Raw genomic sequence first — 23,437 nt, forward strand, 5'->3', positions numbered from 1 at the left:
TCTTTTATTAGCAAAGCATTATTATCATAATTTACAAGAGAAAATTTAAATTTAATAGAGAAATTTGTAAATTTAATATAATCTTTATCGAGGTATTACTGTAATAACATTTTTAAAAATTTCAAACTTAAATTAATTCAATATAATTTAAAAAAAATAGTGATAGTAGATATATAAACTTCTTTAAAATCAACATAAACACTAAAATTTATAAATCAATCATTTGAAAATATTAAAAAAAATATTTTTTTGTTTGAAGTTTATTTATATTTTTTATTGAAAAATAAAAATAACTAAATGCTGGGTGTTAAATATTATAATTAATAGCAAAATAAACAAAAAATAAGAGAATCTTAAACATTTTAATGATTAAACAAAAAAATTTTATTCAACTTAAAACTATTATCAAAGTAATAGCTATTTTTAATTAATAAGGAATAAGTAAGTTATCAATCAATCATTTGTTTTTGAAATGCTGTTTAAAGGAAAGGTAATACCTTTTTACATTTTTGTTCCATATGATAGATAGGTCGGTTTGTATAAATTTATATCATAATCTTATTGAATTATTCTAATAAAGTTAGTATTGTTACCTTGAAAAATAGATATTCTTACTTTGTTTCCTAAACCTATATTTTAACGACGCTCTTTCGTAGCTTATTTTATTTTTTTTTGTTTCTTTTACTCCTATTGTGAAATTTTTATATTGTGTAGTACTTAATCAAAATTGTTTTTAGGATAAAATTTCTTAAAATTTTACATCTTATCAAAATAATCCATTGAATTTTATGTGAGGTATTAAGATTCTTACAAAAAGCTTTTACCTGTTGTCAATTGAAGTAAAAGAGGTAATTAGCTTTCTTAAAATAATTTGGAAAACCTTTCCATTAATTATAAATTTTCATATGAATTTTTAATAGTTTGATTTGTTTACTACTGCTATTGCAAGATTTTATTTTATGAAGATTCTTTTTAATTAAATTTACTTGCACTATTATTACTAAGAAGCTGGCTGGATTTTTTTTCACCATTTTCAGCTATAGATCTATTAGAGAGATTTGTATTGCTAATTTTACTTTTGTTGACTTCTAAACTTTTCAGCTACAGCTAAGAATGAGTTTTATCTGGTATTATATTCATTTAAATAAGATTCTATAATATTGTCTACTCAACAGAGCATCTAACTTCTTTTTGGCTATAGTTAGTTTATTAGTTATTTTTATTTTATTCCATTTTTACTTTAGAGGGTAATCTTTTATGTTTTGATTTTTTTTATAAATTTTCTATTTTAGCTGTTTTTTAAACCTAACTCTCTTATTATTAGCCTTAAGAGTGGTCATCTCCTGATTAATTAGTGAATTATTTTTAAATTTAATTATTAATATTGCTATAATTTATATCTTATTTCATCTAACTTTTTAAATAATCTGTTAACTGTAGATTTATGTTCTATTAAGCTTATTTTTATTTATCAAGCTTTTTAGTTGATTTCTCATCTTCCTCACTTTAATTTAGAGTAGTACACTACTATATTTCTGGTTTATTATCCTTCTTCTAAAAAATTTTGTTTGGTTCTGAATAATGTCCATGCTTTTATTGATTAAAATTTGAGAGTTCTTAAATGTTATTTGAATCAATTGTATCAGTGGCTTCAAATGATTTGATTCTAGCTTAAGAGTTGATAGTATTGGAGATATTTTTTGCTAATTCTTAATTTTCATATACAAGATTAGAAATAAAACTCTAATTCTAATTCTCTAAAATCGTAAATTGCTCAGAATCTTCATTATTGGTAGCGATTGAATTTGTATGATTCATACTTTTTACTTGCTTTTCTATTTTCTCACTATGCTAAGCTTTTTTTGCACTTATTATAGTCATTTCATTTATTTTTTCTTCAAATTTTGTAGGTATTTTAGTTTAAGAATCTTAATTACTTTCATCATCATAAGAGCTGTCATCATCGTTTTCATATTGTGATTATGTTAATTCAGTAATTATGTTTTCGTCTCTAGTAAACATTAGATAATTTTCATCATCCTCTTACAAAATATTTTATTTTAGTATCTAAACTATTTCTTAATTATGCCTAAATTAATTTCTATAAAAAATTAAAATATTTAAACTAAATAAAAAAATATTTTACTTGAAATTTTACTTTTTTTTAAAATAAATTCTTTCTTAAAATAATCTATCTTAAAATATTGAAAAATTTTATTTTAAAATAATAAACTGTTTATCAAAATATTTATGCGTCCTTGGGCACTAATTTGTAATGTGATTAGCACTTTTACAGTTATAGCATTCAGAATGAGTTATCCAAGCTTCCTTTTAAAATATAATTTAGTCTTACATCATTTTAAACCTTTCAAAATCTTCAGGGTTTTATTTTAATAAGGTTATAAATTCATCTCTGTTAATTTTATATAGAGTAGATAAATTAACACTTCTAGCTGAGGCATGTCTTTAAAGACCAGAAAAGAATGAAATTTCTCCAAAAATCTATCCACTTGTTAAAGTTTTTATAACAGCTATACTATTCTGCTTTTATATTTACTGTTAATATATCTCAATAATACCATTCTGAATGAAGTAAATTGAAGAATCGTCACTTTAATTTTCACTAATAATAATTTCATTTGGATTTACTAAAATTTCTTTCATGATAAATATTAATTTATTTAAAGTTGATTTAGAAAAATTAGAGCTAAATATAAAATAGTTATTTAAAATTTTTGAGTTTATTTCTTATGTAATTTCATCTCTGAGCTTATTAGATAGAACAGAAAGAATTTTATCTTCTTATTATTTGTCTCTGTCTTTTTATTCTTAAGCTAAAAACGATAAGTAGTGTCTCACTCTACTTTTAAGCTGTATATTAACATCTTTTCTTTTTAGATATCTATTTATTTTATACAAATATAAAAATTTAGTTTTTTAAATAAAAATAATTAATTATTTACCTTTGAATAGTAGTTAAGTCATCATTAAGTTATTTTGAAGACCTTTCTATTTCTTAAAGAATGAAACCAATGTTATTTATAGAATATGCAAAAACACAACTGAACAAGATCATAGCAATTGTTATATAAAGAGCTTCCACTGGATTTTATGCTGAAATATCTCCATATCCAACTATTAAAATTATTTAAAGTTAAATAAATATCAATTAGAACTACATTAATAAGTATTTTACATATTTTAATATATATTTTAAAAAAGCATGATAATTAATACCTGTTGTCATAGTGGTAATAGACCAGTAAAGAGAGTATATATACTTTTGATAATATGAATCTGAAGAAATACCAAGCTTATCAAGCCAATTTATTTACTAGTAGTTTTATTCTTATATACCTAAAAAATACCATCCGATCGCAGCTTAAAAAATTGAAATAATTAAGTAAAAGTAAAAACTACATAATAATAATTTACCTATATGAGCAACTGTTATCACGATTGCTAATTAATTAATAAGCTTAGAAATGTGTTTTTGGTTTTCAGTTAAAGTAAATATATAATCAAATCTCTTTTTTTTATGAGAAACTCCATTTACTTTCAAGAATATTAGCAAATTTAATCCAAAGATAATTAAATTTTGGTTCAAATTATGAGTTGCTAATGAATATGAATAAAACATTTTTGAACCAAGTATAAGCATACTCACTAAATCTGTGATAAATATCGATGAAAAAAAATATTATTTAGCAATTAATTTGCGCTAAGTAACAATAACATCTTTATCAAAAAAGGCTGTATTTAAATTTATGAATATATCTATTAAAAAAATGATAAATGCATAAAAACTGCTTTGCTAAATTATGTCAGTTTAAAAGTCATTTTAATCAAAAAATATTAGTATTGAATAGAAGTAAAAAAATATATAGGTAAAACCAACTTCAACCAAATCCCAAATAACTCTCAAATTGTCTGTTGGCATAAATATAGCAAATTGCTAAGAATATTTTAATATGATATTAAGTAGAGTTAATAATCTAAAATTTGAATGATTTTTATTTTTCTTTTAGCTATAGTAATGAGATAAATCGTTTATAATTTAATATTCTATTTCACTTAAATCGTTTAATCTTCTGTTTGAATGCCTAATTTTCAAGTTTTAAACAAAATTGTAAACATTCTATCTTATTCTCATAACCCTATTCATAGAATTATTTAATAGTCTGTTTATTATATTTTTACCATCCTAAAAGTTCTACTTATATTTTTAGTCAACCATATTTTCTTTATTAAGTAAATATTAACTTTTTAATGCAGTGTTCACCTTTGTCCCAAGCTTTTTAAGATTCTTTTCATAAATAATTTCATCTTAAATCAAAATATGGCTGCATTATAATAAATCATGTTATCCTAAGTCTTTTTTTGAGGATTATTCTTTGAATTCGCTCAATGGATTAATCATTTTTGAATCTAAAGAAACTTATTAACTCTATTCAAAATTTTAGCTACCCTCTTTTCCTTAACTATAAAATTTAGGTTTTTATTTTGCATCCTCTTAAAAAGGAAGGTATTCATTTTATAAATCTTGCAATGATTTCATCTTATTATTATTATTTCTTTGTTGCAATTAACTGTATTTAGACTACTATAAGCATTTTGCTTATTCTTCATTTAAATAATTATTTTCAAAACTACGTTAAGAATTTGCTTAAACATTCTTATATAAAGCCGAGCTATTATTCATTTCTTTAAGTGATTTTTAAAAAGATTCATTCATATCTCCAAAAATCGTTTAATACGATATTTATATATCTCCTTCATGCTACTTGTGCGGTTTATTCTCTTACTCAAATCTTTATCTTTAATAAGACAAATTAAGATGTTAATCTTATATTTCTTTTGATAGATTATTTTCATCAATAGATACCTATTAGCTAAGGATAGAAGAAAATTATACTCTTTTTTTATTTAATATCTCCATCTTTAGATATAAAGTTGCTTTTTAATTTAGCTTTAATTGATTAAATTACAATTTTTTACAACTTTGTATATGGATAAAAAATTAGTTAATTAATTTACCACTTTTTTTAATAAAAGCTTTTTAACAAAATAAGTCTGTTAACTTTTTATTAAAATGAATAAAAATTTACATGTTTAAACAAATAAAATCACCAACATAAATGCTAAGTAATTAATTAAATTTTATCACTACTACTTTCTTAAATGAATGATTTTAAAAGCCAATAATTAGCTATTATTATTATTATTACCATTATATCTATTAAAAAGATTAAAAAATTCTTATAAATATTAAAAATATTATATTCACTAATAAAATTATTAATGTACTAAATATTTAGTCTTTAGTTTATTTTGTTTATATTATGCAGTTTATATATAAAAAATATCTAAAATTGTAAAGTGTATTAAAATTAAAAAGAAAAATTTCTAATAATTAATTAGTAAAATTTTAATTATTCATAAATTAAGATATCTTTTAATCAAAAATTCTTCTTTCTTTAAACATTTTAAAAAAAGTTAAATTTAAATTCATGATATCCTAAAATATAAAATCCTTTTTAAGTACTCTAAGTTTTCATTTATTCAACCATCCAACTCTCTCCTAAAAAATTAATAAACTCAATTTTAGCAAATGAAAAATAATTCAAATCCTAAATTTTTTAAATCGGACTTCATAATTCTTATATGCTTAATTTAAATATAATACTAGTTTTAAAAAATCAATTTACTTTCCAACATTTTTTAGAACTACTATATAAAAAAAATACTTTATCATCAAATAAATATTTTAAAAAATTAAATAATGATAAGTTTTTAATAATTTTTTGAAATAATTAATAAATTCATAATGATTATTATTTACTTAATTCAATTTATTAAGACATTTTTATTGTGCTAAACTTATGTAAACACGTTTCAGATAATTAAAATAATTTATACTAATAAAATAAATAAAATCTATTAAAAAATAATAAATAAAATATTTTTTATTAAATAATATTAAAAAATAAACATTAAGAAATGGATTCAAAATTAAATAATTCAGATTAAATAATATTGGTGGAGTAATCAAGAAGATTAATATGAAAAAATAAAAAAGAATGTAAATTAAGTAATATGGGTGGATTTATACTAAAAAATAAATATAAATTCAAATATTCTAAGCTTCAATAATATAAATCTGTAAGAATCATTGCTTAGTTGTTAAACAATTAAGAAGCGATCTTCGTTTAAAATACTATTATTTTATAAACTTCAGATTTTCTTAGATTAACTTAGGAAAAAATCAAATTTGGTCCATATTCAAATTCTATTTTGGCGTTTAGTATTGTATCAGATGAATTTAAATTAAGAATTATTTTATTTTTAGTTTCATTTAGTTCATGCGAATATTAGTTGCAATACTTTAGATGAAGAGAAGTAGATTATATTTAATTATGCTGCTGTAAATATCTACTTAATATCTCAAAGTATTATTCATAAAATCTATTAAAACTCAAAATTGTCAACGAAAAATGGTAAAGATTCTTTAGACTTAATAGAGTTTACCCTAAATTTTCGCAAAACTATCCTACTAAACCGCTTTCACCAATTTATAAAGTTAACGATTCCAATAACTTCATCTACTGTAAAGCTAATGATAAACCAATTAAAATTGATTCTCCACTTTCAGCAGTTCCTAATGTAAGATTAAGCTTTTTCAGATTAGGAAGAAGGAAGATATTTTAGTTTAGATGTGTAAAATTACCTACGTCTATATTGAATTCACTCATATGATTAAAGCTATAAAAAATCCCTCCAATTTATTCATATTGACTTTGTTAAACGCCTACTAATGAGAGACTGATTTTCTCAACATTACTATATCCATCTTTACAAACTCTATCAAGTGCTTGATTGAATGCGTTTGTAAGCTTAAAATCTTTGGATGCCAGTTTAACATCCCAAGATTTTTTATCTGCAGATTCCTTTACCCACATCTGCTTGAGCATTTAAATTAGCTATTGAGGAAGTTAAGCAGTTTGTTAAGTTGACATTTATTATTTTTTTTATTTAAGATAAAGAGATATCTATCAAATTTTTATATAATCTTTCAAATATAAGCTTTTTTAATATTTCTTAAAGTTTTTTTGTAATTACATTTACATTAATTTTTATGTACTAAATATTGTTGAACATCAGAAATTTTATGAGTAGACTCTTTAAAAGATTTTGATATTAACCATAAATAAATCTGATCATTTATAATTGAATCTTTAAAGTTATAGAAGGATTAATAGAAAATATATAATCAAAAGAATTTATTATAAATCTTAGATTTGTAAATTATAAATTCTATTAATTAATTTAAAAAGGAAAATTAAAATTATGGATATAAATTTTGATTTTAAATTTAATAGTTAGATTTTAAGCTAATTACACATAAAAATATAAGCTTAAATTTTTAATTAAAAAAAATAATTTAATTACTTTTGTAAAAGAATTATTAATTTGTATTAAAATAATTTACATTCAAATTTCAAGGTTTTAATTTTTTTTAATAAATTTTTTTAAATCAAGTGATAATTTTAGTTGAAATAAAATGTATGTATGTATGTATGTATGTATGTATGTATGTATATGATTAAAATTATTGAAAATGGAAAAAATGGAAAAATATAAGGTATATGATTAACTCAATAGATAAAACATAAAATTTCTAAATTGTTTTTTTGAGAAGTCAATTATAGTTTTTATAAATAATATTTATAGGGAAGTTAACTCCTTTTTACATTTTAGTTCCATAAGAAAGATAAGTTGGTTTGTATTAATTTATATCATAATCTTATTTAATTAGTCTAATAAAGTTAGTATTGTTTCCTTAAAAAATAGATATTTTTACTTCATTTCCTAAACAAATATTTTAGCGGCGTTCTTTTGTCGCTAATTTTTTTTTTTTTTGTTTCTTTTATTCTTATTGCAAAGTTTTTATATTGTTCAGTACTTAATCGAAATTATTTTTTGGATAAAATTTCTTAAAATTTTACATCCTATCAAAATAGTCCATTGAATTTTATTAAATGAATTAAGAATCTTATAAAAAGCTTTTACCTGTTGTCATTTGAAGTAAAAGAGGTAATTAGCTTTCATAAATTAATTTAGAAAACCTTTCTATCAACTATTAATTTTCATTTGTATTAGTATTAACTTAATTCATTTATTATTATTACTTTTATTATATATTTTATGATGAATCTCTTTAATGGAGTTTTGAACTTTTATTACTGATTTACTAAATAGACTTTTTTTCTATATTTTCAAATGAATGACCATTAAGTGAATTAATACACCCTACTTTATCTTAACTAACTTCATAGATCTTCTGTTGTAGCAAAGATGATCTTTTATCTTGCATTAAAGTCATTGAAATAATATTTTATAGCAACATTTACTCAACTGAGCACCTAAATTCTTTTTGGCTTTAGTTTGTTTATTAATTGTTTTTAATAGATTCCTTTTTAACTTTAGTTAGCCTATTATGTTTTGATTTTCTTTAAATGTATTCTTTTTTATTTGTTTTTTAAACTTAATTATCTTAATATTAGCTTTAAGAATGATCATCAACTGATTAGTTTGTGAATTATTTTTAAATTTAATTATTTAAATTGCTATAGCAAGGTCCTTATCTCATTTGACTTTTTAAATAATCTGTTAACTGCACATTTATGTTTGCCTGAGCTTGCTTCTATTTATCAAACTTTTTAGAATTATTTTAAGTTGATCTATCGTCTTCATCATCTTAATTTACTAAACACTATTATTGTATTTCGGTCGCAGTATCCCTTTTATAAAAAACCTTATTTTAAGATTTTTATGATATCATATTAATATTTTCTTGAACATTACATGTATCAATAAAATCAGTAGCTTCAAAAGATCTCACTTTAGCTTATGAATTGAAAGAATTTGAGAATGTTTTTGTAAATTCTTAATTTTCATATACTAAATTAGTATGAAAACTTTAAATTTAATTTTCTAAATTTGCTATTTACTCAATTTCTTCAGTATTAATTATACCTGAATTTACATTATTTATGCTTTTTACTTATTTTTCTATTTTATCATATTGCTAAGGTTTTTTTTGAATACTTTAAGTTATTTCGTTTGTTTTTTCATCAAATATTTAAGGAATTTAAATTTAGGACAATTCTTCATTCTTGCAATCGTTATCATATTCTTCATCATCTTCATCATTTTCATATTGCGATGATGTACACTCAGTTAATATGTTTTCGTCTTGAGTAAACATTAAATATTTTTCATCATTTTCTTAAAGTAAGTTATATTTTAATTTCTAAATAACTTCTTAATTTTTCCTATATTAATTTCTTTTAAAAAAATTTAAAAAAATACAAATTGAGTAATATTTAATTATTTACTTGAATTTTATCTTGTTTTTAAAATAAATTCTTTATTAAAATACTCTTTCTTGAAAGATTGAAAATTTTTATTTGAGAATAATAAACTGCTTATCAAAATATTTGTGAGTCCTAGGGCAATCCTTTACTAAATGACTAGTGTTCTTACAATTATAGCATTCTGAATGAGTAATAGATACTTCCTTTTAAAATATTATTTAATCTTACATCATTTTAAATCTTTCAAAATCTTCAGGGTTTTCTCTTAATATTTCAATAAACTCTTCTCTGTTAATTTTATAGAGAGTCGATAAATTGACACTTCTAGCTGATGCCTACCTTTAAAGACCAGAAAAGAAAGAAATCTCACCAAAAACTTGGCCTTCTTTTAAAGTTTTTATAACATTCACACTATTTGACTTTTATATTTTTTGTTAGAAGATCTCAATAATACCATTCTGAATAAAAAATATTGAAGAATCATCACACTTGTCTTCACAAATAATAATTTCATTTGGATTTACCAAAATTTCTTTCATGATATATACCAACTTATTTATAGTTGATTGAGAGAAATTAGAACTAAATATAAAGTAGCTATTTAAAATTTTTGAGTTTATTTCTTATGTAATTTCATCTCTAAGTTTATTAGAAAGTGATGAGAGTATTTTATCTTCTTACTATTTATCTCTGTCTTTTTATTCTTATGCCAAAAACGATAAATAATGCCTCACTCTACTTTTAAGTTGTATGTTTACTTCTTTTCTTTTTAGATATCTACATAATAATGTTTCATAAATCTTAATCAACATCAATATACTTTTAATAATTAAATAAATACCTTTAGATAGTAGTTAAGTCGTCATTAAGTTATTTTGAAGACCTTTCGATTTCTTAAAGGATAAAACCTATGTTATTTATAGAATAGGCAAATACGCAACTAAACAAAATCATAGCAATAGTTATGTAAAGCGCTTCTATCGGATTTTATGCTGAAATATCTCCATATCCAACTAATAAAATAAAATATTAATTAGATTTGCATTTATATTTGAAAATTTTTTTTAACTCATACAAAATAAATTTTGAATTGAAATATAGTTAATTTTCATTATTATTTAATAAAGATTAAAAAAATTAAAAAGGTTTCGGAAATGAGTTTCGAACCTGGCAAATAAAAAAATAATTTAAAAATGTTTAATCAAACATTTAGTTTTTTGGTAAAGAAATATTTCTATTTTAATTAAACATTTAATCTTAAATTTAATTTTTTTTTGTTGATATCACTTTTTATTAAAATACCTGATAGAAAAAAATAAATAATTTATTATAATAAAAAAGAATGTATAGAAAAAACATTTTTAATAAGTTTTTATAAATATTTATGTTATTTAACCATTTGCTAATTAACATAGTTAACTAAAGTTTATCAAAATCAAAATTATTAAGTTCAAATAAAAAAAATTCCTCAATAAAAAAAAAAATTAAAAAAGGATAAATAAATTATGTTTTTACGAAATAAAATTAGTCATCGAAAATAATTCAATATTTATAAAAAGGAGATCTTCTAAATTTAAGCATTTATTTTTATAAAAATAAAATAACAAAATTTGTGAAATTAAAATAATGCAGAAAATCTTTAACTTTTAATAAATATATAACAATTACCATGTTAAGAGTACTTATGCTAAGAGTTTAACAATATTTTTTAATTGAATTATTATTATAATAATGAAGTAAATAAATATATTAAATACCTGTAGTCATAGTTGTGATAGACCAATAAAGAGAGTAAATATACTTTTGATAATATGGATATGAAGAAATACCAATTTTATCTAGCCAATTTATGTAATCAACATTATTTTATTCTTAGGTTCCTAAAAAATACCATCCAATTGAAGCTTAATTAATTTAAATATTTAATTTAATTATAATTTAATTAAATAATTTACCTATATGGGCAACTGTTATCACACTCGCTAATTAATTTATAAGTTTACCAACATGCTTTTGATTTTCTGTTAAAGTAAAAATATAATCAAATCTTTTCTTTTTATGAGAAATTCCGTTTGCTTTCAAGAAAATGAGCAAATTAAGTACAAAGATAAATAAATTATGATTGATGTTATTGCTGATTAAGGAATTTGAATAAATAATTTTTGATGCAAGTACTAGCATACTTATTAAATCTGTGATAAATATTGAGGATAAAAAATATTACTTAGCAATTAATTTGCGCTAGGTAATAATTGCATCCTTATCAAAATATGCTGTATTTAAACTAATTAATATATCAAACAAAAAAATAATAAAGGCATAAAAACTAATTTTTTGAGTAAAGCCAGTTTATATACTTTCTTCATCAAAAAATATTATTATTGAATAGAAGTAAAAAAATATGTAGGTAAAAGCAACTTGAACCACATCCCAAGTAACTCTAAAAGTATCTGTTGGCATAAATATAGCAATTTATTTAGAATATTTTAAAATTCTTAGTAAAAAGACGAAAACTTTTAAGATTTGTCCATTTTTTATTTTTTTCTAACTATAAAAATATGATAAATCGTTTACAATTTAGTATTCTTTTTCGCTTAGATCGCACAATCTTCTATTAGAATGCCTTATTTTTAGTATTTCAACAAAATTTTAGACATTTTATCTTATTCTCATAATCTTATTCATTGAATTATTTAAAAGTCTACTTATTATATTTCTTCCATTTTCGAAATTCTACTTATATTTTTGCTCAAAATTAAACTCTTTTTAGTTTTAATATTAACTTTTCAACATAGTATTTACCTTCGTGCCAAGCTTTTTTAGGTTTTTTTCATAGATGATTTCATCTTAAATTAGTGTTTAACTGCGTTTATATGGGTAATTAGATTTTTATTCTGTATTAGTGGATGATTTTTTAAATTCGCTCAATGGAGCAATTATTTTAGAATCTAAAGAAACTTATTGAGTTTGTTCAAAAATATCGCTGCATTCTTTTTCTTAACTCTAAAGTTTATGCTATTAATTAGCAATATCTTAGTTAAAAGAACTTTCATTTTTTTAATCTTCAAATGGTTATACTTTTCTACACTCTTACTCAAACAGGCTATATTTTGATTGTGGCTAACAGTTCACATGTTCGTCTTTTAGTTAGGTGCTTTATGTTAAGGGTTAAAAGGTCTTATTTAATACTAAGTTATTATTATTAACTTCTTTAAATGATTAGTTCATTTCATCTAGAATGGTTTAATATGATATTTAAATATCTCCATTATGTGCCTAATGAGGTTTATTTTAATCTATTCCAAATCTTTATCTTAAACAAGAAATATAAAATGGTATATCTGTAGTTTCTTTTAGTGATTTATTCTAATCAACAGGCATTTATTAGAAAAACTTGCTAGAAAATTTCATGTTTTATTTACTTGATTCTTCTAACTTTTGGTTCATATTATTATATTTTTTATTATCAAACTTTTATTATTTATTAATTTTTAAAACTAAAAACATAGAAATTTATTATATTTTTGATGTCTAATTTTCATATAAAAATTCAAAGATGCTAACTTAGTAATAATATATTAACTCTAAATTAAATTTAAGTATAATTTATCAGAAAAATTTTTTAATTCTATTTAAAAACAATAATTAAATTTAACTTATGACTTTAAAAAAGAAAAATAATCACAAATAATCATTATTAAGACTTTTATTCTTTTTTATACATTTTATTATATTTACCTGATAATTAAGAATAGTTAATAACTAAAACCAAATATTTCAAAAAAAAAAAGCATAAAAAATATTTTAAATGTTTTAAAAAATATTCTTTTTATATTGCTAAATATTAAAATATTGTAAAAATTTAAATATTATTTTAATCTATTTTTTTAATTAAATCGTTTGTTATAATTAAAAATATCGAGTTAAATATAAAAATATTTATTACCTTTTTAAATATTTGAATCTTAATATATGCGATTTACCAAACTTAATAAAATTCGAAAATCAGTCATAATTATTTTATTGGAATGAATGATTGTTGCTCTTTATTGTTTTTTTAAATTTAGAATATATTTAAACAGATAAAAATAATAAATGCTTTAATTAAAAGCAATATAAATCAATTAAGATGATAAAAATGTAGTAATAAACATTTTCCAAAATAAATAATAATTTTAAACAAATTTAACAAAATTTTATTTTATTAATTATTATTCATATAAAATTTAATAGTTCATTTAATATTTTTTAATTTATATTTTTATTATTTTGAAATTAAATGCTTTTAAAAATATTTTTTTTAAATAAAAAATTCTTCTTTTAAAAAATATTTGTGAGTCTTTATACACTAAGCAGCTCTATTACTAATATACTTATAATGATAAAAGTGTATTTCTTTTAAATAAAAGATATGCCTTTTTTAGTATTTAAAATTATTCAAAATCCTCTTTAACCCTTCTAGAAATTTATCTTTTTAAGAAAGAGTAAATAAATTAAAGTTTTTTGCTATTAAATGTTTTTTTTTTTTTCATATGTAAAGAAAGAATTAAAAAATACTTACCTCTACAAAAAATTTTTATGAGATTTACTTATAATTTTTTAAGTGTTGAAAAGAAAAATATATTTGTACAAACTTTTTAAATATAATCCCAAATTATATATACTAACATGAAAATAGATAATAAAAATATTTTAAATTTCTACTTAAAAATTAAAATTATAAAGAAATTAATTTAATTAAGTATTTTACAAATTTCAAAAAAATAATTTTGGAAGTAATGAAGGAATCGATATTTCTAAAGAAGTAAGTCAAAAAAATATGTAATAAATAAAAATTTATAGTGTAAATAATAAATATCTCTTTAATAATAAAAAAATATTATTTATTTTACATAAATTTCTAACATTATTTCAAAATGGTGCAAATTTATATATTATATTAATATTCATTAATATTTAGCATATAAAAATATTGTTTGTGTGATCATCATACTTAAAGTAAGATATTTTTACGTAATTTATTATTAATTAATTTATACAGCAGATTTTAGCACTGTATTTACCTTTTTATAATTCTAAGTTAATTAAATAAAGAAAGAATAATCTCTTTTTGAATGAAAATGATACTTTAAAAGTTAAAAAAAATTATTATTAATCTATTTATAATTTTATCAATTGCACAAGCTTAGAAATGCCCTAAATTGCAAACATTTGAAAGTATTTCTTTTATTTTATCATTTTATAATATATTATTTATACATATTTTGTTGGTGATTCTTTCAACAAAAAAAATAGATCTTGCTTAGGATCAAAACTTTTAAGTGTTGAATTTCTTAAGAATTCCAAAAACTAATATATTGGTAATAAATACATCTCAATCACCAAGTTTTACATTTAGCGTTGTTTATTACTTTGATATGTCATCCTCTGAGGGAGAAATAATCAATTTTGTAACATGTAAATTATTCATTATAAATCTAATTATGAATTATAAATGAATAATAAAAATAGTAAATTATCCGATTAATAGTATGAAATATAATAAATAGGCTGATTAAATTATTATTCACAATAATAGTAACCTGATTTTTGTTAATACTTATACTTTTGAATCTGTTTTCTCGATTTAAATTGTGAATATTTCTAGTTTAAATATAATTGAAGGCACACACTATATAATTTTAACTATGTAAATTTATCACTTGTTGATTTTTGATTATGTTAAGTAAATTACTCTTCTAAACATGGATAATTCAAGTTATCTTTAAACATTCCCTGATGGCTCATTACTTAATTAGTTATATTCAAGTTTCTATCAATTGTCAACAGGTGATAATATAATTTTAACCACAAATCAAATGGGAGTTATAGTTTGGATCTTCGACTAATAATAAATGATCTACTAATTTAAAGGATACATTCAAGATTGTATGATTCTTTAAAAATTTATTTGTTTAAAAGTAAAATTTTTATAACATTCAATAAAGCAATAGTATAAAATCAAGGTGATGGCTACAGAGCTTTTACAAAACATCCCTCCTAGGACATTATTTTTATGTCTGGATAATCACTTGAAGTAACAGCAGTTAAAATAATAGATATTTAAAACTCAATCTATTAAACTCTTTTTAAAGTGAGTAATAAATAAGCATATTATTTATCAATTTCCTCTAAAAAATATTAAGTATAATATTTAATATTAATATTTTCGTTTAAATTTTAAAAAGATTTGACAAATACACCCTAAAATGTTTAGAGTTTAAATATCTTATTTGATTTTGTAACTCAAGATGGAATTCAATAACCAGCTTTAATACTTAATACTCCTACTGATATTTATATAGTTATTTTGGATATAAATTAAGACTACAGCTAAATGAGTATAAGAAGCTATACATAAACTAGTGCTTAAGGATAGTATTTGTGGTATAAATAAGAAGAAAGTTCAATATTATTTCTATCTTCTTTGAGCTACATCACTACGTTTAACTATAATACTTTACAAAAACGCTATTATCTGAGTATTTTTTTATTTAAAATATAAATTTAACTTGCTTTTTTTATTAAATAGAAAGCATGGGTGATTCCTACAGCTCTAGATTCGTTCGATAAGATGGATAAAATATAAATTAATTAATATTTTTGAATTAAAACAGTATTAATTTTTGTAACAAAGATGATCTTACATCAATTCAAACAGTTCAAATTTCAAGCAACATAAGATAATAATATGGGAGCTTCTATCAAATAAAAAATTCTTTTGATTGGTATTTAGCAAAAATTGGAGATAATCTAAGTCCAAGTCAAATTTTAACTTTCTCATTTAACTAAATAAGTCAAACAAGCAAAGTAAAAATAATTTTTGCTTTAAATACAATTTGATAATTATAAATTTTTATTAGGTTATTGATATAACTAATTCTTATGGAATAAATTGGTCGAATGTTAATTAAAATCTTGATCCTTTTTAATTAAATAATAAAACATATGTTGTATTGGCCTTTCCTCAAAAAGATATTTCTAAAAATTATTTGTTTTAATTGATCAATTGCTAATAAGATAATGATACATAATATCTCACATCTGATTCAAGTGATGTTTCCAAAATTTAAACAGCATTTGCAGTTGCTTCATTAGAAAATAATGATAACTTAGAGCTTATTGGAGTTGATGTTTAAGGAACTATTTATTCATGGGATTTAAATTCATAAAAATTCACTTTTAAATATTCTAAGAGTTTCAGTAAAAAAATAGCAATTTTAAAAATAATTATTTCAATCTACAACATTTATACAAAATATTTTATTTTTAAATAAATTATTGAATATAAATAAAAATAGATTAATGCAAAAACTCACAGAAAGGCGATATTTTTCATTACTAAAAATTGAAAAGATTGATTATATCCTGTGATGATAATAAAGTCTACTCTATTGATTTTGTAAATGGAGTAAATTAGTATTTGGTTTAGTTAAGCCAATAGCCTTTAGCTTTAAAAGCGTTTTCTGAGGCGTCTTTAGTTGCTGTTGGAGATTTAATCAGTGGACTAACTTATATATATAAATTTAACTCCACTTCAAACTAGTTTGATATATTTTTGACATTTAAGTCTATTGGAATAAAAGATAAACTAATTTATATAAATATGCTCTCTGATTTTACTATTTGGGTTTAGTATGCTAATGTAAACATATTTTATTCAATATAAGATTGTCTTTCTGATAAAAAATTATGCGTTTAATGTTCATAACAATATTATTTCAATATAACTAATACATAAGATTCTAAAGATTCTTTTGGTGTAGGAACTTTGACTTAACCCTTTACAACTTCTGAAAATTTTTTTACAGCTATTACAAAAGTAAATTTTTATCAGCATAATTATTATATTTTAAATATGATTTTGAAATTAAAAATGTAACAAATATTTTTATTTTCTTTTTAAATTGTTTTTTAATATATTAAAAAGTAAACATTCATTCATTATTTTAAATTGATATTTACTATTTTAAATAGGCTTAGTAGTACAAACAGTTAATATCTGGAGTTGCTGATATTGGTGTTAATATTTTAATAACTCCTGATAATAAATTTTAACTTAATAGAAATTTTTTGAATATAGATTTTAACAATATAATTTCTCTAAATTTGAATAGTACTTAAAAAGGAAATTTTGCAGTCTTACAATACTAAGATATTTTAGAATTACAAAATTATAATTTCATAGCTTTCTAAGACATTAAAATAGAGTTTAATTAATCTTAGAATACTTCTAGCTGTGGCATAAAATTTTTTAATATAAAATAAGGAGTATTTGTTAACAATATTAAGCTATAAAATACAAATGAATCTCTTTAACATATAAATTGTTAATCTATTTATGCTCAATCTACTGAATTATTTATACAAAATTATACAATCTAAAATGAAAATTTTACTAGACACTAGTCAATAATCGCTTCATTTAACACTCCTAAAGTAATTTTATTATATTTTTTTTAAGTATCACCAATAATTTATAAAACAATTTAATTAGATAACAATTAATAATTTATCTTTGATAAATTGCACGCTTGGTAACTCCTTTAGTATACTTAATTAGAATTCTCCTCTTTAGGCGTTTATAAATAACCTTAATATTACTTTAAATACATGCCCTAAGATACAAACTCAAGATATTTCAATTTCAGTTCTTTTTTCTGCAGAGTTTTTCTCTTTGGATGGTTTAAAAATGAATAACAATACTTTTTGCAAAAAATCAATATTCTCAACAGTTGCTTCTGGGCTTTAAAATTACCAAAAATTTTCCTTTTCTAACATTGAAGCTTCGAATAATTTATTCCAATAAAGGAGTACTTACATATTTTTTGATTCTCATTACGAAATGAATTTTGTTCCTTATCATGAAATTTAGTTATTAAATTTATATTTTTTCAACAACAAACTCTTTTAAAACGGAACTAATGATCTATTAGTTGCATAATATTTTGAATTAGCCAAAATAGCAACTGTAAATGCACAGAATATAACAATAAAAAATCATTTAGACATTCAATTTGGCTTAATAGAAAACTCTAATTTGGTTATTTTTGATAATTTTTTTTGCTTTAATGATAATAAATATTTTTAAGAAAATGCAAACTCAGCAATAAATGGCTGCTTACAATTAAAAGAAATTTTCAATACAACCCTAAAGAATCTAAAAATATATTAAAAATAATTCTAAGATACAACTCTCATATCTTTAGAAAATAATTCTATTAAATAAGCTTCACTTTTAATCAGCGATGGTGAGTTTACAGACTTGGTGCTATAATAAAAGAGTAAAAACACATAAGCTATTCCAATAAAACTATTCACAAATTATAATTTATAAATAATCTTATCATTTTGCAATTTTAAAAATCTATTTTTACAGAGTATCTAAATAAGTTAAACTTACTCAGCTACAGCTTTTTAAGTCTAAAATTTGTAAGGATCTTTATTAATTAAAGATTCTTTCTTTTAAAACTCTTACAGTAATTCAAAATATGGGTTTATGGACATATAAACAAATATATTTTAAATTAATAATGTCTAATTTAGTAATTCTACGTTTACAGAAGATATATCCTTACCTCTATTTAGTTCTTAAGGGGGAATGATTAATGTATAAGCTGAAAACATAACTATTTAAAACTCAAATTTTATTAAAGCTTCTGCTTAGAAAGGAGCCTTTATATATATGATTGCATCATCTTAAACTTTACAAATTTAATTTTAAAATATCTCATTCACTGAAGGTTATGCTTTTATTGATGGAGGAGCAATATTTATTGATTCACAAGGATAAAATTTATTTTTTGATTGCAAATTCTGCCGCTTTAAATAGTTGTACACATTGACTACTTCATCTTCTATAGTAGGATTACAGTATTTAAATTTTTATTATTTTTTATATCTTTATATCAATTTTGCTTCAAAAATATATTTTAAATAGGAATTATAATAAAGCTAGCATAATCAATATTTCATTCATTGATGGATTTATAAAAAGTATATAAGGTATTTAATCAAACTATTTCATCAAAGTAGCATCATCAAATGTCCAGTTTGTTAACATATCTACTATAGATAATAAAAATATTTACACAATATCAAGACCATTTTAAATTTATAAAGATACCTTAGATAAATAGTAGTCTACATTCATTCAAGCTTCAAATTCTTAAATTTAAATATAAAATTGCAGTATTTCTAATTTTGCTGTGATCTAAACTTAAACTACTCTTCTTTATTAATCTTAAAATTCTACTTTAACTATAAGCTAAAGCTCTGTAGTAAATTGCTAATTTACTTCAAATATCATGTATCAGTTAGGAAGTTAGATTACTATTAATCAAACATATTTTTTTAATATAACTTAAATAATGAGCAAGAGACATCTTTCTGATCAAATAGAATCTAAAGCTAAAGCCAGCATTAGTACTTTTTCATTAATATATGCATAGGAATCTATTCTAAATATAATAAATAACTCTAAATTTTCTCAAATTAGCTGTTTTGATTGTAATGGAGGTGCTCTTTAAATTTCAAACGGAATAATTAATATTTAAAACTCTATTTTTGATTAAATAAATGTAATTAATTAAATTTATTAATTATTAATCTAATTTATCATATCATTTATCATTATTTGAAAAGAGTTAATTTGGAGGTGCCATATTTATTTATAAACTTCAAGGCTAGAATCAGATATCTAATACATATTTTATGAATTGTTAATCATATTACGATGGAGGTTCTATGCTTTGGAAGTTTAGTATATAAGATGTAATTTATTTAATTTTTTATAAAAAACTTTATTTAGAAGCTTTCTTTTTTAAATAAAAAAAGGATTTTAATTTAAATATTAATGAATGCTTGTTTTTAAATAATACATCTTAATATGGAAGAGGAGGATCTATTACGGCAATCGCAGAGTATATCAATCCTCCAAGTATAAAAATTAATGTGAGTAACAGTCGTTTCTTAAATAATATAGCTTAAATAGGAGGAGCAATATACTCTTAAAATGTAACTTTATAGTTATATAATCCCTATTATAATGGCAATATTGCTAAGATATATGGTTAAAATTAAATTTCTTATGCTTCTAAACTTTAGTTAGCAGACTAAAAATAATTTCTCATCTACTATAATGGTACTATAAATAGTTAAAATATAGAAATTATGTATTTTAGAAGTGGTGGTTTTTTAAAAAATATCCAATTTGAGATGTTTAATGATTAAAATGAAAAAATATTTCCTGTCACAAATGAGGAAGTTTAAAATTATATAATCTAAGTTAGAATAAATCCCCATACTTAAAATATTAATAATTATTAGATATATGGAGATTTAAATGCATAATTTGATAAAATATCTCAAAGATTTACTTTTTATGAATTAAATATTGTGGGTAGCCTAGGTTCTTCTGTTATATTATAATTTTTTTCAAATTAAATTAATATTTTAGATAGCAACACTAACTAATATGTATAAAATTACACTTTTGATATCAAAGTTAACTTTAGAGAATGCATTTCAGGTGAATAAACTAAATAATATAATACCCTTACTCAGTGCGATGTTTGTAAAAGTGGTTCATATTCATTTGATGGTTAATTATGCTTAGATTGTCCATCTAATGCAATATGTTCAGGAGGAAATACAATTAACACAAAATAAGGATTTTGGAGAAGATCAGATTAAGTTTCTTTAATTTTAAAATGTGAAAATTAAGAATTAAATTGTCTTGGAGGAAGTTATGGAAACAATATCTGTTTTGAAGGCCATATAGGTGCTTTATGTGAAGAATGCGATGTAATTATTAATTTAATCTAAAAAATAATAAATTTAAATATAAAAATAGATAAATGGAGAATTTTGGGGAAAGAGCTACTCTAAGTCATCTAAATATTCTTGTGCTGATTGCAAAAAAATGAATTTTAACTTGTTTATTTTAATTATTTTAACTTGTTGGACACTATTCTCTATGTATATAGCAATAAAAGGAAACATAGAATCTATAAAATTTAGTAATGCTTAGTTTGCTTTGTAAAAAGCTTTTTAATAGCGCCATAACAATACAAGTATTGAGAAGCATTTAAAACCCACCAAAAAAAAAAAAAATTCACATTTCTTTCATGAAATAAAAAATATCCCTTTGTTTTAATTAAAGCCAAATTTCTCGAAAAATAATCAAAATAGTTTTATCAAACAGAGCATTTGTATTAAATTGTTAACTAATTATTTTTAAATTGTGAGCTCAATAGCTACATTTAATTTATCAATTCCTTCAGGTATATTTGATTATTAAAATGAGCAATTTCTAAATAATTAATTAATTACATTATATAGGTATTTTTGAATTCCCTTATTCTATTTCAAACCCTGTAAAGCAAACCTTGAGTTCTTTAGATTGCTTTTTAATTAACATACAAAGTGAAATACCATTAATATATTTTAGAATGATTTTCTCTCAAATTATCCCTATTATCTACTTTGTTATTTTCTTTATTGGGATTTGTTTATTTTATTTATACAACCTTAAAAAAAGCAGAAAATTTCCATTTTATATGCTTTATACAGTAGGAATATTTTTGATTATTTATCTATAACCTGACCTGATTACTTAAACAATTGCATTACTTTCCTGCAGAAGTATTGGTGACAGAAGCTATATATTGTCAAATGTTTCTTATGAATGCTACACTCCTTAACATTTTAAATATATCTTCTCAATAGTAGTGCCTATACTTTTAGTTTGGGCTATAATTTTTCCTTTAGTTCTTTTTGTTATGCTATGTAAAAGTAAAAATCAGCTACATAATTAATTAACCAGGTATAACCTTGGTTTTCTTTATAATGAATATAAAAATGAAGCATATTATTGGGAGTTTATTAAAATGGGTCAAAAATTAGCTATCATTCTATCATTAAACTATTATTCTTAAATGATATTGATTAAAGGACTACTTGTTTTTATAGCTATCACTATTTATGGAGTATTGACAATTTTAATTAAGCCCTATAAAGAAGAAGATATAAATCAAATAGATTTAAATTCAACAGCAATATGTTCTATAACTATATTGCTTGGAGTTTTTATTTATCAAAACCCTTTTTCCTATCTTTATTATCCATCATTAGGAATTATAGCCATAATGAACTCCCTTTTTATAATATATTTATTGAAATTAATTATAAACAATTACCTAACATAAATAAAAGAAATCATTTTAAAAAAATTAATACAGCTCTCAAATTTTATCCCATTCTTAAAATATTTTAATAAAAGTGATAAAAACATATACAAGCCTAAATTAGTAATAAAATCTAAAATATAAAGAGCTTTCAAAAGATACTTAGATATGAATAAGGATGAAAGAAAGTAATTTTTCATAAAAGTATATGAATAGATATTAAGTAAATAAAATACTATTAGACTCTTTATTTTATTCAATATTATTATTAATATTAAAAGCTACTTAACAATAAAATTTGAATGTTACTGATAATGTGTTAGAATCCTAGACCATAAATAAATCTCAACAAATTTAATTTTTTGAAATAAACTCATTTAATTCTAAAGAATCAAACATTGATTTTATATTAAATAACATAAAAACTAACAATTTTTAAACTTTAGCAGGTGATATTTATTATTATTATTATCATTTTAGTATTTAAAACTTGAATTTTAATAAAAAGGTTTGCAATCAAGAAAAAATAATGACAATAATCATTAGCTCTAAGAAGAAATTAAAAGTTTTTCTCTTTAAAATTAATGAAGAAAAGCTAATCAAAAGATCAAAAAAAATTAATTTTTTTTCTAAAAGAAAAGTATAGAAATATACTACTGTTGATAATATTTATTACAAAAATTAATAAGTGTCTATAAGCTAAACAATTTATATTATTCAATTTACATCATTTTTCATTAAAAATTAGTAATCTAACTTTAATGATAAATATATAATTATTATCTATTTATTTAGTTCTTATGTAAAAAAGTTGTTAATATACTTATTATTTCC

General features: G+C 21.0%; 4 protein-coding genes across 4 annotated transcripts; 1 reads left to right on the plus strand and 3 right to left on the minus strand. All coding sequences in view use genetic code 6, as the record gives it.

The window, feature by feature from the left end:
- Positions 1 to 453: 453 nt before the first annotated feature.
- Positions 454 to 4,702, minus strand: TTHERM_00759040 (cation channel family protein; the record flags this gene model as incomplete). The annotated part of the gene is made up of 6 exons (XM_001016987.2): positions 454 to 2,089; positions 2,354 to 2,902; positions 2,964 to 3,135; positions 3,238 to 3,381; positions 3,436 to 3,753; positions 4,201 to 4,702. The coding sequence occupies 6 exons, from the start codon at positions 4,700 to 4,702 to the stop codon at positions 454 to 456; spliced, it is 3,321 nt and encodes a 1,106-aa protein (XP_001016987.2).
- A 1,444-nt stretch (positions 4,703 to 6,146) lies between these two features.
- On the minus strand, positions 6,147 to 7,016 carry TTHERM_000759049 (cation channel family protein; the record flags this gene model as incomplete). Its single annotated transcript, XM_012797848.1, has 1 exon — positions 6,147 to 7,016. The coding sequence occupies one exon, from the start codon at positions 7,014 to 7,016 to the stop codon at positions 6,147 to 6,149; it is 870 nt and encodes a 289-aa protein (XP_012653302.1).
- A 683-nt stretch (positions 7,017 to 7,699) lies between these two features.
- On the minus strand, positions 7,700 to 12,884 carry TTHERM_00759050 (cation channel family protein; the record flags this gene model as incomplete). Its single annotated transcript, XM_001016988.3, has 5 exons — positions 7,700 to 9,347; positions 9,399 to 10,154; positions 10,219 to 10,390; positions 11,135 to 11,281; positions 11,333 to 12,884. The coding sequence occupies 5 exons, from the start codon at positions 12,882 to 12,884 to the stop codon at positions 7,700 to 7,702; spliced, it is 4,275 nt and encodes a 1,424-aa protein (XP_001016988.3).
- Positions 12,885 to 14,491: 1,607 nt separating this feature from the next.
- On the plus strand, positions 14,492 to 23,191 carry TTHERM_00759060 (transmembrane protein, putative; the record flags this gene model as incomplete). Its single annotated transcript, XM_001016989.2, has 17 exons — positions 14,492 to 14,594; positions 14,673 to 14,834; positions 14,889 to 15,305; positions 15,365 to 15,514; positions 15,605 to 15,898; positions 15,949 to 16,226; positions 16,280 to 16,619; positions 16,718 to 17,238; positions 17,394 to 17,855; positions 17,914 to 19,289; positions 19,357 to 19,996; positions 20,061 to 20,189; positions 20,253 to 21,221; positions 21,271 to 21,700; positions 21,759 to 22,826; positions 22,885 to 23,052; positions 23,112 to 23,191. The coding sequence occupies 17 exons, from the start codon at positions 14,492 to 14,494 to the stop codon at positions 23,189 to 23,191; spliced, it is 7,587 nt and encodes a 2,528-aa protein (XP_001016989.2).
- Between the last annotated feature and the right edge of the window lie 246 nt (positions 23,192 to 23,437).

The sequence above is a fragment of the Tetrahymena thermophila genome, assembly GCF_000189635.1.
Source record: "Tetrahymena thermophila SB210 genomic scaffold scf_8254630, whole genome shotgun sequence".
Classification (NCBI taxonomy): domain Eukaryota; phylum Ciliophora; class Oligohymenophorea; order Hymenostomatida; family Tetrahymenidae; genus Tetrahymena; species Tetrahymena thermophila.